The sequence below is a fragment of the Tursiops truncatus genome, chromosome 4, assembly GCF_011762595.2.
Source record: "Tursiops truncatus isolate mTurTru1 chromosome 4, mTurTru1.mat.Y, whole genome shotgun sequence".
NCBI lineage: Eukaryota > Metazoa > Chordata > Mammalia > Artiodactyla > Delphinidae > Tursiops > Tursiops truncatus.
In genome coordinates, this window is record NC_047037.1 from 73,483,074 (window position 1) to 73,498,571 (window position 15,498).

The 15,498-nt window shown below is 45.8% G+C and overlaps 1 protein-coding gene and 1 long non-coding RNA gene across 3 annotated transcripts in view; one reads left to right on the forward strand and one right to left on the reverse strand.

Moving 5' to 3' along the window:
• The window catches only part of SLC12A8 (solute carrier family 12 member 8), a 132,737-nt gene that overhangs the window by 78,442 nt on the left and 38,797 nt on the right, over positions 1-15,498 (forward strand). For both annotated transcript variants that reach the window (XM_073804123.1, XM_033855719.2), the window contains one exon: positions 14,435-14,522. In XM_073804123.1, coding sequence (XP_073660224.1) covers positions 14,435-14,522 — 88 coding nt within the window. The remainder of the gene's footprint in view (positions 1-14,434; positions 14,523-15,498) is intronic.
• Positions 1,016-5,166, reverse strand: LOC141278583 (uncharacterized). The gene is made up of 3 exons (XR_012331495.1): positions 3,515-5,166; positions 2,420-2,558; positions 1,016-1,265 (listed from the first exon to the last, which is right to left on the reverse strand). It is a non-coding gene; the product is annotated as an uncharacterized lncRNA (long non-coding RNA).

A 15,498-nucleotide genomic window follows, 5' to 3' on the forward strand; every position in this document is an offset into this window, starting at 1 on the left:
CCCCCAACACGATTTAATCCTCCTTACCCCTTATACTCATATGTTGACACCTCTTGGCCAAGTTAATAGAGGGGATGTATTTCTCTTAGGGCTGAACAGGATGGATTCCTCCACAGGACAAGCTGCTCTTTCCACCTTGGAAAGAGTGCAGCCTGGTCTAGAAACTCCCCTTCCCCTAACCCAACCCATGTGCCTTCTCTCAGGGGGGCAGAGAAATGCTATTGTCCTCTTATCACACTGGGTGTGGGTGAAACAAGGATCCCCCATGGGCAATGACTGAGTCTCCTTCCGCTCCCTTTCCTGCTTTCTGCTCTACAGTGGCTGCAGGAGTCTTCCACAGTGGAGGTGCCTGTAGAGCTCTTGTCACCTGCTCAGGGCCCCAGCCTAGAAGGCAGTAAGCTAACATGTTTACCAAATGCTCCGTAAGAAATCACCGTTTGTGAGGGACTGGGTTTGTTCCCAGGACACAGACTGAGCAAAACATTTCATTCTTGATCAAGGCAGTGTCGATGCCCTGGAGTGTGGCTGATTTTGTCTCCTTTTTCTCCTCCCTCTGCCTTCCTCCATAGAGAAAAGCTACTAGATGGTTGAAAATTTTTTAAACTGTCCATATCGAATGTGGGCAAGGATTCAGAGAAACTGGAACTCGCATACACTGCTGATGGGAATGTAAAGTGGCACAACCATTTTGGAAGAGGGTTTGACAGTTTCTTAAAAACCAAACATAGACCATGCCACTTCTAGTTATCTACTACCGAGAAACAAAAACGTGTATCCATATGAAGACTTGTATATGAAAGTTCAAAGCAACTTAATTTGTAATAGTCCCAAACTGGAAACAACGCAAATAGTCATCAACAGGTGAATGGAGAGACAAATTATGGTATCCCCGTGCAGTATAAAACTACTCAGCAATTAGAAAAAATGAACTATTGATAACCTGTGACCACATAGATGAATCTCAAAATAATTATGCTGTGTGAAGTCAGACAAAAATGAGTACCTTTTTTTTTTTTTTTAAACCCCACATTTGTTTATTTATTTATTTTTGGCTGTGTTGGGTCTTCGTTTCTGTGCGAGGGCTTTCTCCAGTTGCGGCAAGCGGGGGCCACTCTTCATCGCGGTGCGCGGGCCTCTCACTATCACAGCCTCTCTTGTTGCGGAGCACAGGCTCCAGACGCGCAGGCTCAGTAGTTGTGGCTCACGGGCCCAGTCGCTCCGCGGCATGTGGGATCTTCCCAGACCAGGGCTCGAACCCATGTCCCCTGCATTAGGGGGAAGGCAGATTCTCAACCACTGCGCCACCAGGGAAGCCCAAGTACCTTTTTTAAAAGGTTAAAAGTATATAAAAATCCATTTATATAAAATTCTAGAAAATGCAAACTATAGTAACAGAAAGCAGGTCAGTGAGTGTCTGGGAATGGGGGTGAGGGGAGCAGGAGGGAGGGCAAGCAGATACTGGGGGATGAAAAAATGTGGTTGACCATGGTGATGATCTCACAGATGTGTTCATGTCAAACTTTTCAGATTGTTACACTTTAAATGTGCAGCTTATTGTATATTAGTTATACCTCAGTAAAACTGTTAAAATGAAAAAAAATATTAATGACTTTAATCACCTTTAACAGCTTTCCTGAACCCCGCTGCTTCCTCTGGCAGCGGCCCCCTTCTGTCCTCAGCACAGCCACCCACCAGTCTTTGCCCTCCCGACTCCGTTTGCCTGTCTCCTGCTCGTCCACTCTCTCCTTTTGCAATTCCAGGCCTGTCTCTCTGGTGAAATGATTCTTTCCAAAGTCATCCGTGGCTTCTGCGTCACTCAGTTCAATGGGCATTTGCAGTCGCTCAGTGTGTGTGACCTCTCAGCTGCGCCCCACCTTCTCCTTCTTTTCTCGTGCCTCATTCTCCTCGTCTCTCTCCCGCCTCTCTGACCTGCTTTCTAGGGGCATCCTCTTCTGCCTGCCCATTAAAGGTTGGTTTTCTTCAGCCCGTGCCTAGGCCCCCTCTCTTCTTTCTCTACTGTTTCCCTTGGGATCGCATCTGTGTCCATTGTTCAGGGACCACACACAAAGCTGACGGCTCCCAGATTTACACCCCCAGCCCAGACTTCTCGAAGCTTCACGTCATATATTCAAGTGCCTACGTGACATCTTCTCTTGGTATCTCAGACCCAGCATGTTCAGAACCCAACCCATCCCACCTACGCCCCCAACTGGTTCTTCTCTACTCCTGAGCTCAGGAATGGCACCTGCATCTCCCCAATTGCTCAAGCTGCTAATGGGGGTTACTCCTGACTCCTTCTTCTTCCTTACCAGTACCCTCCAAGTTCTGTCAGTCTTACCTCCTAAACTTACCTGCCTTTACCTCCTGCTTCTCTCCGTCTCTACCACCTGACCGCACTGGTCCAAGCTTCATCCCTTACCTGGTTAATTGCGGTGGCTCTGACCTGTCCCCTCTTGAGGCTTGGTCACAGGTTTGAGGCTGGAGCTAGGCCTTGGTAGTGGCAGGTAGAATCCTGTTCTACACATCCAGGTGTGCCAGAAATAGTGCATTTCTTTCACCTTAATGAAATGGAAAGAGAGTCAGTCTCTGACTCTAAGCCTTCATTCTGCCAGACTCTAAGCCTTCATTCTGCCAGGATGACAAAACTGATGTCAGTCATTCATCATGCCTCCGCCTTGCCCTGTCATTCTGTTTCAGGGTCTCAGGGTCTTACCAAGTACCAAGGCACGTTAGGCGGCTTTGGCTCGTCATCATGTGTACACAGAGCCAGGCCCTCCTGTTGTCCTATCTGCAGATCCCTTCAGGTTTATGCTCTCTGCTGCTTCTGAGCCACTTTTGGGGACTGGAAATCTGCTGAGCCTGGGAACCCTATGCTTAGAGTCTGTGTACTCCTCAGACCCTCCTTTCTGTGGTCTTGCTGGATGCCCACCGGTGCTGCCAGGGAGTAGGCCCCAGGTCCCCGTTGTTCCAGATCCTGTGGGCCTTTCTCTTCCTGCCCCTGTTCTAATATGGGCGGGGGACACTGCTGTCCGGGGCCAGCTTCGTGGGCATGGATTTACGCATTCACACTGGGCCCCAGGCTTGGAAGGGCCGCACAGTTGGTTTAATGCTTTGCTGTTGCTAAAATTCTTAATAACTTTTGAACACCGTACCCTACATTTTTATTTGTGCTGGGCCCTGCAAACTGTGTAGCAAACTGGTTTTGTCCCCGCACGCTCTCCCCAGGCTTTCTGCAGCTTTTTTTCTGCTTCCTCAATCCTCGGAAATCTCCTAAGGGCTCAGGCCTTTGAGAAACAGAACCCAAAACAGTGTGCAGGCAAATTCTACTTCTCCCCTGCTGCATATTTCCTCCAAGGCAATAAAATAAAGGTCAGGTTCCTTTTGCATGGACAGAAAAGGAAAGGGGAAAATAAAAAAGAGGAAGAATTTTAAAAGTTAACATCTGAAAATATCCTCTGGGCCCTCCCACTCCCCACCCCCCTCCCCCGATCTTCATCCCCCTCCTGCCTCCCACCTGAGTGTTTGTTTCCTTAGGCCTGGCCGTGAGTCCTGATGCCAAGTCAGAAGCCCATGCTTGCAGGCGCCAGGTTAGCAGTTCCACCAGAGGCAGGGCTGTGGGCCTTCGAGGCAGGCAGGACCTCCAGGAGGCTGCCTCAGGCATGTGACTCTGCCGGGCCCGCTCCGTGCTGCTCCCTTGGCTTCCCTCCTTTGCCTCTCCAGCCCCTGCATCTTGTCAGAGAGGGGATGCCTGGTGTGAGAGAGGGGCAGGGGTGGCTAGCCTCCCCTCTGGTACTTCTCCCTCCGTTAAGGAATTAGCAGTGGCTCGAGGTTGGAAGATGCCACCCAGGGGCCCAGAATTTGAGCTGGACTAACATTTGCGATCAACTAGTCCAGCGACTCGCAACTTTTCGTCTTTGAATCCATATTCATTTTTGATAATCACTAAAAACCTCACTACCCTGGAAATTCTGATGTGCCTCGCTGGATCAGAGAGGGGTATCTTGGTCCTTTCTTCGAGAAAGATTGCTACCTAAGAATATTAGCCAAGCTTCTTTATTTTCTGTGGTTTAAATTACGAAAATATTGTTTTGTAATATTCCAAATAGAAAATTATAATATTGAACAAACTGTCTACACAGGTCTCTTTAACCCCACCCCTCTTAGGGCATGTGCTTTACTGTCCCTCCCATCCCCCCTGGCCCAGCCAGGTTGAGAATCACTGATCTGATCCTTTGTTTGACCAACTGGGAAAGGAGGAGCACAGAGGAGTTTATGAAGGATTGAGGCAGGTCACCCAGCTTTAGTGACCGGAGTTGGGCCACCACCCCTCTGTGGAGGGTTGCCTTTCCTGGCTCGCTCTCTTTTGCAGGGGCCCCGGTGTAAACACAGTAGGCAGGACCGGCAATTTGTATCACTTGGCTTTCCCCTGGCAGATGTTCCATTAAGCTATGAAAAGCATGGATGATTGGCAGTTTCCATGGTGACGGATTTGCCAAGGCTTAGCTCTGAGTGAGTCATGGCTGGGGCGCCCTCCAACGCCATCCTTTTCTGGAACAAGAGAACCTCCAGGCTGTAGAGAGGGGAGAGGAGTTTGGAAGAACAAACACTTTCCGGTCCCCCCACCCTGCATCCTCATCTCTGGCCAGCAGCATGTCGTTTAGGTTCCTTGAGAGATTTTATCCCAAGGGCAGGAGACATCCCGGGAAGAGCAGCTGAAGCCTAGGTTTCGGCGGCTCCTCTGGATGGATGAAGCGAGGTCTCCTGTCCGTCCTCCTCACTGCGCTCCACCACACCCTGTGGCGATGGCTGCAGGGTGGGGCTGGGGCCTCGGAGTAGACTCTGCCTGTGCTTTGTTTCTGACAGCACTCTCCTTCTCCGAGCTACACCACCAAACTTTCTCTGAAAAACAAACATCTCTCCCTACAGGGTTTTCACATACACACATAGGCAGCCACTCTGGGGATCCAGGACCACAGTACATGGAGGAACTAGGAAATGGAAATTCACTGGGAATAATACCATTGTGTGCAGTCATGTAACCCCTGTTCCCAAATCTCAGGCTCTTACTGGAAGGGATAAGGGCCTCTTGTGGTTGACCACACCCAGCATAAAAATGTAGCAGGGAAACCAGCAGCCTTTGCCAGAACATCCAGGTTACCTCCGTGGTCAAGAGCCCTGCCGTTTCTCTGACGTCCTTTGACCTCCCTCGGCCTGATTCTGCACCCCCCACCCCCCCCCACACACACACCCCGAGAAGCTCTGGAGTCTGCTGTGCTGGCCCCCTGGGTTGGCAGGCTCTCTCCGGGACCCTTAGCTCTGGGCATCCGTGCTGGGCCTGCCTCCAGCCTACATCCCCCCTCCCGGGGTATCCCCAGGTCTCCTCCTAAGTTATGTGTCTGTGGGTGAGAGAACAGGGACCTGCTCGGCCGCAACCGGGTCCTGTTTTAAGGAAGAGAGCCCCAAGTAAGGACACCCTGAAGATGGGGCTCACCCTGCTGCATTCTGATGGACTTGTGAGCAGGAACAGGAGAAAAAGAAGCTTTATAATTATTATACGTGTTTATTTTTGTAGTTTCATTTATAGAATTAATGTATAATTTTATCTGTAATAATTATTATCATTACAGTAGCCTACACTATCAGACACTGTGCTGAGCACTTGACAGTCTTTTATTTAAACCTCACCATGGCTCCCCTGCTTCTATCAGATGCAGATTTACCACGAAGCTAATGAAGCCCGGGCTTCAGGGTCCCTCGCTTGTGTGACCTCCTTCTAAAGCCCCACTCCTAATTTCATATTCATAATGTATTTTTTTTTAAGTTTTAGGCCCCACAGACCCTGTATCCTTCCATAGGTCCTATTATTAATCCATTTTACAGATGAGGAAACAAAGACACAGAGAGGTGATTTCCCAAGGTCACCTGACAGAAGTGGTGAACCCCATTGCTTCCCGTGTGCTTTGGAGAGGATGCTGGAAGCGAGGACACATGTTTGTCTGGCGCTGCCCCTGACCCAGAAGCCAACAAATCTTGGAGTCCCAGCGTTTGAAAGTCCCATGATTCGACACTATCTCAGCAGCATCTCTAGGGCATCGAGAGGGTGGGGTGCTGACAAGTGCTGTCTCCAAGAATAGAGCAAAGAGGGAATGAAAGGTTCCCACCGGAGCAGCTAAATAAACAAACCAGTCAGGTACGGAGAAGGAGCGGGGTTTTGGAAATCAGGTGGAAGGTAAGGAGAGGCAGCCAGAGTCCTTCGGAACCCAAGGGAGTTGTGAGTGAGGGACAGAGCCCGTCTGCCCCCAGTGGACATTTATTTAGCACCTTCCGGGTGACAGGCACCGTGCTAGGCACCTTCTAAATGTTCTTTCCAACTTTACGACAGGACTGCGAGGCAAATAATCTTATCCCCATTTGCAGGTGAGGAGACCAAGGCTCAGAGCCACGCTGCCTCCAAATAACAACAAAAGGTGGCAGATAAGGTTAAGTCACTTCAGTGCATGGATATTCTACCTTAACGAAAAAGAAAAAGAAATTTATGAACTTAAAAAAGAAAAAAAAAATAGGCAGCCGAGAAACAAGCTCTAAATGGAAAGAGAAAATTGAAGTTTTCTAAGCTCACAGATTTGGATCAAGAAGCTCCCAGGAGGAAGCTTGGAAGTTCCTTAAGAAAGAGTAAGTGGTCCTTTAACGACCAACTGACAGAAACCAGAAAAGCCTAGAAAAAACGATTAGACTTTTTTTTTCCTTACGAATTCTCATTTTCAGGATCAAAAAAGAAAATAGGGTGGGAGTGGGATTGTGATAATAGGCAACAGGTGAAGACTTTGATCTCTGTGCGCCATGGTTGATGAAGGGGGTGGTAAGAAAAAGACGACCGCTATTTCGCAGATGCTGGTAAGTGGTTAATTGACATTTATACTGGTTATTTTAATCAAGAGCTGATTTTAGAGATGTCTGAGGGGTCAGTTCCTCTCCTGGCCATCCATGTCTGTTGTCACAGACATGAGTCAGGGCACCAAGCCTCAGTTCACCTGTTGCCACCTACCCAAACCGTAAGCACCACGGCGATGCTCAGGAAGGTCTGGATGGCGCTGGAGGTTTAGCTTCCTCAACCCGAGCTGGTAAAGTGATGGCCGATACCCTCACCCTCACAGTTAAAGCTGAGACAGTGAAGATGTGCCAAAAGGCCTTAGGACTAGGGTGGAAGAGCGAGTCAGATGGCTTTACCCATATGAAGGAAGCTGTTTCCTAAGTCACATGGTAACAAGGTGCAGCCCATATCATCATCCTGATACAGGGCGAGGACTCGTTTGGGGTAAAGCAATTAACTGCTTCCTGGAACTGGCTGTTCAAGACAAACGAGGAGGGGAAATGCCCTGGACAAGGACAGACTAGTGATTCAGAACTGGTGACAGAAGTTCCTGTGAGTAAACTGATGCTGATTTTAATTAAGTTCAGCACTCTTGTGGGGGGGGGGGTCACCCCAAATTAATCATGCAGTGACTCTGTTTTAAAAAGAAAAATCCACAAAAAGCAGGGATGTTAGAAAGAAATGGAGAGACTGTATGATGTGGAGGAAATAACACTGACTTGAGACCAGGAAACCTGAAGATGAGTTCTGCTGGTTCTGCAAGCAACTGGCTTGAAAACATGTGCAAAATCGCCTCCCCTCTTTGGGACTCGGTTTCCTCATCTGTAAAATAAAAGGCTGGAGTCAGGGATCTCTAGGACACCTTCCAGCTTTAAGAATCATTGATTCTAAATAGCCAGTTTATAGAATTTTAGGAAGCCTGCCAAGAAGAGTGTAAAGATCAAGTAGGAATTCCAAAATGGACACTTGGTGTTTTCCAAACTGTGCTCCATGGAACACTAACAGTGAATAAAGTGTTTCATTTTTTTAAAAAGTGTTCAATGTCAAATAAGTTTTGGGAAATACTGTGTGCTACATTTCTCTTTTTAGAGATGGACAATGAAAACCAGCATGTTATATGGTAAGTCCAGCAGCAAGAATCTCTCTAATCTTGTTTAATCAATGTTTTCCCAACGTTCCCCCCACCCACCCACCATGGAACCTTTTTGTTTTGGTGCCATATCTGTAAATATCTCTGGGAAATAGTATCTGTTCTACTACACGCCCCCACCCTAAATCTAGCTCTAACATTAATAATAGTATTTTTAAATTGCACCAGAAGCAGAAAGGAAGCAAACTAGGGAATCTCTATTATAGTTGACAAGCATGGGTGAAAAAATATGAAATCAAAATAATTTTTCTAAATCTAACTGGCAAACAAGACATTTATAGTCCACTAGAACTAGAGATCATCTGCTCAAGAATCGTGTAGTCGTGCAAGGGCAAAATTCTGGGAGCCACAGTGTGAAAACAATCTAACAGGTGTGCCCGGAACACCCACGGGAGTCACCCTGCGGCTTCCTGTCTGGAGTGCAAGATGCCGCCATTTCCTTGTCTCTGGGGTTTTTTGTGTATAATACTGACTACTTATTTTCTGGCTTCTCTGTTTTGTCTCAGAAGCCCACGTCCTGGTTGTCTGGGTCTGACCCATTTCTGAGGGTGGCCTGTGTCAGTGTCAGCTGTTTCTGCTCCCACTGACCAGGATCCCCATGTACCCCACAGCAGGCCAGCTAGTGGGACCTCTAATCAAGGGCCCGGTCATTGACTGTGGAAGGGATTGTGGTGGGGAGAAGAAAAGGGCGTTTGTTCGTTATGCATACAGAACTTGTTTGGAAGCAGGAAGCCATTAGGATTAAGCCATTAGGATTAAGCCATTAGGATTAATCAATCACTTTCCTAGACAGAAGCATCTATAGGAATGGAGTTCTCGTGGGTCCTCATTTCTTAACTTTTGTAAATGATGTGAAGGAAGGAGTACAGAATGACACGACAAACTATAGGAGGTACTAAAATGGCAAAGAGTAAATAGCAGTATGTAATCTCAAAAAGCTGAATGAATAAAATTGCATAAAATTGCCAGGGGCTTGGGGGCAGAATGAGGTCACTGCAGATGGTGGAAGCAATGTGTCCAGGCAGGTGAAACACCAGTAAACCTGGGGACAGGTGAGAACCTTGGAAAACGGTCAGAATTTGGGAGGTCCAGAAAGGGGTGGTGTTAATGATTGAAGTTAGTGGGGCCTGGGAATCAGGTAAACATGGAGATCCGGCCGGGGTTGGTCTTGGTACCAGATTGTCTGGCAGCAAGCAGTGGGGCCCTAGCCCTCAAGCAGAGCCTCGGTGACGGGACATAGCGCTGGTCAGAGGAAGGCAGGTCCTGGGCATTCCTCTTCTGATCCAAATAAGACTTGCACGTGATTAAAAAAAAAAAAGTGCAGAGGTGCTCGTAACAAAGCAGTAGTCTCTCATCCCCCTACGCCCAAAGAGCCCCTCCGTGGGGGCAACCATTTTTAATACTTCGGGAGCTAACTACATTACCAAGCAATATGCCTATACCTGTAACCTGATTGATTAATCAAAGTCCAGACGTAATTTATTGACTCCATGCTAAGAAATAGAGAAGGTTTAGCTCATTTACATGTTCCTCCATCCACTTCCCAATTTTTGATAGTTATATTTTAATATTTAGTTCTTTTTTGATTGCCTTTACAACTTTAAATAATACTCTTAAATCTCTGTTATCAATTCTAGGCTACATCCCTTCACTCCTTATTGTTGGTATGGGAAATTAATATTCTGTGTTGTGTTTTAGGATTCATGTGTTAGGGTCATATTTATTTTATGTGTAAAATATTTTTACAAGGCATGCTTTAGTAATCTTAAGGGAATCCCTAATTTTAAGGGAATCTGAATAATCCTTTTATATTTGTGTTTTAGAGCAATATTAGGGAAGCTATAAGTAGATTATTAGCAGGTTAATGGGCAAAATCTCATGAAAGCTGTAGTTTACAACTTGAAGTGAACACAGTTTCACTCAAACACACACTCTACTAAAAATTTTTTTTTGTCTTAAGATTGCAAGTCAAAAGGCTTTGGAACTTCAAAGACAAGCTTCAGTATTCTTGGAAATTTCTTGCTCGTTTTAGCAAACACTTAGAAACTCCCCTTTATGATGACAAGATACAGAATAATTTATAGCATTAACTTAAAATTTATTGCGACTGGTATATAAATATTTGCTAGCTGTTTCCTTATTGACCTAACAAATTTAATGGCTAACTCACCTTTCAGGTTTTCTTATTAAACTAATCGAAGCTTCTAACATTCAAGCCAGTCCTGAGTGAAGGTCATGGGACTTTTGTTTCCCACACTACTACAACAAAAATATAAGTGCCTTTTCTCTTCCCTCTACTTCTCTTCCCTCTTTTCATTTCCAAATAGCCGTTAGCTATAGCTTTACTTTCACTTCATCAAGGTAGGTAATATTCGTATTCTACTTTGTAGCTATAGTTAAGTCCTCTGTGCTACGTCTATAGGTCAATCTTAGAAGCTAAAAAGCAATAAACGTATATACTACCATGACTATGTAGCTGTTCACTGAAGACTAGAATGGGCTGGGCTAGAATTCCATTTCCTTTACTGCTATTCTGATGTGGTCCTTGTGTCATTTCGGGGAGAATGTTCCGAGTATCACGGCCAAATGGGTTAATTAAAAAAAAATTTTATTAGTTGTTTAAAATCATGTCATATTTTAGTTTGCTTCATGTTTAAGTGTTGACTTTCTTGTTCACTTTTCCTAGAGTTTCAATGAGCTTTTTTTTCTTGTTGCCAAAATATGCAGTCAGCGTATTCTTAAAATAATTCATACTGTCCATTGTGTTGAATCCAGCTCCCATCCAGAGGCATCCCTACTGGGGCCTCCATTCTTCTGCCTCAATCCCTACTGGTTTCTCTGCCGTACAACGGTTATTCTGGGACTTATAAATTCCTGAGTTATTATCGCTGCTTTCTGAATCATGTGTTTTTCTCCTTCACAGTTTATATCCTCATTTTGCTGGAGTACTTGCTTTAGTATCTTCCTCAGAAACCATATGTGGGGACTTCCCCGGTGGTGCAGTGGTTAAGAATCCACCTGCCAATGCAGGGGACAAGGGTTCGATCCCTGGTCCGGGAAGATCCCATGTGCCACGGAGCAACTAAGCCCGTGCGCCACAACTACTGAGCCTGTGCTCTAGAGCCCATGCTCCGCAACAAGAGAAACCACCGCAACGAGAAGCTCACACACCACAGCGAAGAGTAGGCCACGCTTGCTGCAACTAGAAAAAGCCCGTGCACAGCAACGAAGACCCAACGCAGCCAAAAATTAATTAATTAATTAAAAAAAGAAAGAAACCATATGTGGGAGGTAAATTTCCTAAGCCCTTTTTAGCTTAACTTTACTTTTTTCTTTTGCGGTATGCGGGCCTCTCACTGCTGTGGCCTCTCTGGTTGCGGAGCATAGGCTCCGGACGTGGCTCACAGGCCCAGCCGCTCCGCGGCACATGGAATCTTCCCAGACCGGGGCACGAACCCGTGTCCCCTGTATTAGCAGGCGGACTCTCAACCACTGCGCCACCAGGGAAGCCAGCTTAACTTTACTTTCATTTAACTGGTAATCTGGCTAAGCCCTTGTTAGCTTAACTTTACTTTCACTTAACTGGTAATCTGGCTGAAACTCTAGTTTCAAAATAACTTTTCCTCAGAATTTAAATATCAGTGCTCCATTGTTTTGTAGAATTCATGGTTGCTGATGAGAAGTTTGATGCCAGTCTAATTTTTGTTCCTTTGTAAGTGTTCAGTTTTTAATCTTTGGAAATATTTAGGATTTCTCCTGAAATTGCACAATGATGCATTTAGGTGTGGACTTTTTTGTTGTTGTTTACTTTATGGGATATTTCAACATACAGACTTTTGTCTGCCTCAGTTTGAAGACATTTATTTTTATTGCTACCTGGTTATTTTCTTTTATTTTCTCTGTTCTCTCTCTCTGTTCTCTCCTGTTAGTTGGATGTTGTAACTCCAAGATTTCTCCTCTATTTCTCCTATTCTTTGCTCAAAATTTCTACCCCTTTATTTTTCTGTTCTAAATTCTGGGGTATTAACTTAACTTTATCTTCTAGATCTTCCACTGCATTTTTTGTTTTAGTGATCATGCTTTTAATTTCCAAGGCTTTTTTCTTGTTCTTAGATTATTTTTTGTTTTTCATAGCATCTCACTTTATAGGTAGAATATTCTTCTTGGATGTGTCTGGGGCCACTTCTTAGTGTTTTCTTCAAAATTCTCTTCTGTGTCCTGATGTATATGTTTCTTCCAGCCCAGGTGGTTCTGTTTTTATCATGCATGTATCTGTGTATTTGTTGCTGGGTTTTGTTCCACACTTGGTGATCTTTGGTTGCTGGTGTGGGTCCCCTGCTGTAGTGTATGCGGGTCTGTCTCCCTGATGGGGTTCTTCCTTCATGGGAGAGCTGACGGCAGCACATTTGTGGATGTGGCTGGCTCTTGAGGAGGGCTTCATTTGGGGTGTGAACATCCACACTAGCGGCCCTGGTTTTCCTTGGGCAGTTTATTTAGATCTTCTAGAGAAACATTCCAAGGCTTTCTTTTCCTTCCCTTTTATTCTGTATCATTTTCTCTATTTTCTATGTTCCAGACATTTGTAGAAACTTTTCATCTACTTAAGGCTCTTTGCTTATAGGCATGTATCCATTTTCCCCCTTAACTACCCTTTTAATAGGATCTTGGGAGGGAGGGGAATGAGAAGAAAGAAAATGTGCCTAACATGCTATTTTAAACAAAAAGACCTTTAAGAATTACTTTTCCCTTATTTCAAAATGATCACTATAGAAAATTAAGAAAGTAGAGATAGACAATAAAATAGAAAATGATCTGTTTTTCCATCACCCAGCAATAACATTGTTAAGATTTTGAAACATGTTCTAGTTCCTTTTTCATTTTTCTACACATCTATTTATCTGTTTTTTTTCTTTTATAACAATAGCATCATACCATATGTCCTGCTTTAGAATATGCCTCTGAAATTGAAACGATAGCTTTGAAGTCTCTTTTCATGTCACAGCGTATCCCTGACAATAATGGTGACCTGGTATTTATTGAAAGATATATCATCACATATTTAGCCAATCCTCTATTTTTAGACATTAGGTCTAAAATTTATAATTTTCACTATTATAAACAAGCATTTATAAACATTTTTGGATAAATCTTTACTCATATCCTTGACTGTTTACTTAGGATACAACCCTAGTAGTGGAATTGCTGGGTCAAAGTTTATGCAGGTCCCCGCCTTGGTCCAACATTCACAGTACTCTATGAAATAGCTCCGCTTTAACTTTCTGGGCCCAAACTTTCACTTCACTCCACTGCACTTGAGTTCCCTCAAGCATTATAGCAAGGGCGTTAAGAGTACAATTTTTGGAATCACACAGACCAGGGTTGAATCTTAGCTTTGCCACTTACTAAATGTGTGTAAGCTATTTTAATTAACCTCTTTGAGCACTAGTTTCCGTTTCTATAAAATTGGGGAAATAATTCTACTTTTCTGATGTGGTGGTTGTGAGGATTAAACGAGATAAAAAATGCATGAAGAGTGCTTAACACAGGCTCTGTCAGGTTCAAAGGGTTCATAAATCTGTAATGACGGGGTTAGGCCCATTCCTCTCCCTAAGCCCTTGCAAATCTTCCTTCAAGTCCACGTTCAAGATGCACCCACTCCTGTGGGCTTGTAGAGCGCATGTGGACTGGACCCACCTGTGATGTTCAGAGCACATTGTCTTGTTGGTTTCCTGTGTGTGTGTGTTTGGACTGAAGCGATGTCCTCACCGTCCCGCACTGTGCTGTTCCTCCTTATCGTGACTAACTGCTTTTCACGCGTGTTCATGGGGAATAGAGTCCATGATGAAAAGGAGCTCGCCACTCAGTGTTGGTAGCATCAGGATGGTTCTTTGGAGTTTGTTTAGAGCCCTTTGGCAGCTCAGGAGCTTTGAACATGGTAGCTGGCTCCGAATATTGGTTGAGACCTGCCCCTGGGACCCCTGAACCCCAGTGTAGTCTGTGGGCAGCAGAGGAAAGGAACTCTGCTGAGCAGGCAGTGGTGGGTACTTTGCTAAGGCGGAGCCTCTCCTGGATGTTGTCCATCTGGAAAGCAGAGCTCAGAGCTCAGCATGTGGCCTTGGGACCTTTGTGTGGCCTGCCAGACGTCTCCCTGGCCTTCATTACTTTGCACTGGGCCATAAGATGCTTTTGAAGCCAATAGGGCTTTCCACCCGAACTCACCCAACCCACAAAGGTCCCTTTCATGCCTCGAGGATGCCTCCCCAGTTGCCAGGGGAGATTGAGAAGTGCAGTTTGCAGAGCTGCATATGGGAGGGCTTGGCCCTGGGATCCCTTCCAGGAGAGGGCCCGGAGGAGGGGCAGATGATTCGTGGAGTATGCAGCTCACCCTTCTCTCCCATCTGGGTGTCTTTCAGGAGTCATGGCCGGCTTCAACATGGGGGGCGACCTCAGGGAGCCTGCTGCCAGCATCCCCCTGGGCTCCCTAGCAGCTGTTGGCATCTCGTAAGTTCCCCTGGTGGCAATCATCTGGAGAGAGGGAGAGAGAACCCCAGGCAAAAGAGGGGATTGCTCCTTTAGTTCTACGAGTGCCCCGACTGTGACCTATCTATTCTATATTCCAATCCTCCTTTTAACACTCAGCCAGCTGGAAAATTCACGTTTGGTGGGTTCAGACGATTGCCCTTTCCTACCCGCTGCCTGGGAATGCAGCAAGGAGGAGGGCTGTTAACCAAGATGAAATCCTTTCTTTCCTTTTTCCTCAGACTCCTGTCCCTCCCCCTCCCCCACCCCCATTTTGAACTTGGGCATTTTGTAACCTTTGAGTTTCCAGGGTCATTGCAGGGAATATAAAGAGGAAGAATTTTGCCGTCAGACAGACTACGATTTACATCCCAGCCCAGCCGCTGGTTGGCTGTGTGACTTCAGGCAATTTACTTAACTTTCTGAGCTTCCTTTTTCTTCTCTGTAAAATGGAGGTAATGAGAACATGGGTGCCCCATAGATTGTGGAGGAGATGCTGTGTGTAACAGCACGTAGTAGGAGCTCAGAGGCTGACTCCCCTCTTCCCCCGGCTCGCCTCCCTGGCACTGCCCCAAGGCTGTCAGGCGTCCCTATTTTAGTTCGCACTCTGCCACCCACGCAAGCAGGCTGGGTGCCTTGGGTCTGTTTCTGACCTTCTAGAATCATCTGTTTTCTCTCTGTACACGGGAAGAAGCTCCTCTGCCTTCACTGGGTAGGCGTGAAAGGTAATGAGATCCCAGACATGACAAGGGCCCAAGAGGGTTAAAGTGCCTGTATTATTTTAACTGTGATGTTTTAAAAAATATTACTGTGTCTGTTTCACTGATGCTGTGTTTGCTTTTAGTTTGTCATGATGGCACTGTTGCTTCTAGCCAGGTACACAGCGCCTGTCTCTGTTTTGTGCTAAATAAGGTGATCTCGTCGGGAAGAAAATGAGGCTGACAGAGAGAAGGTTGGG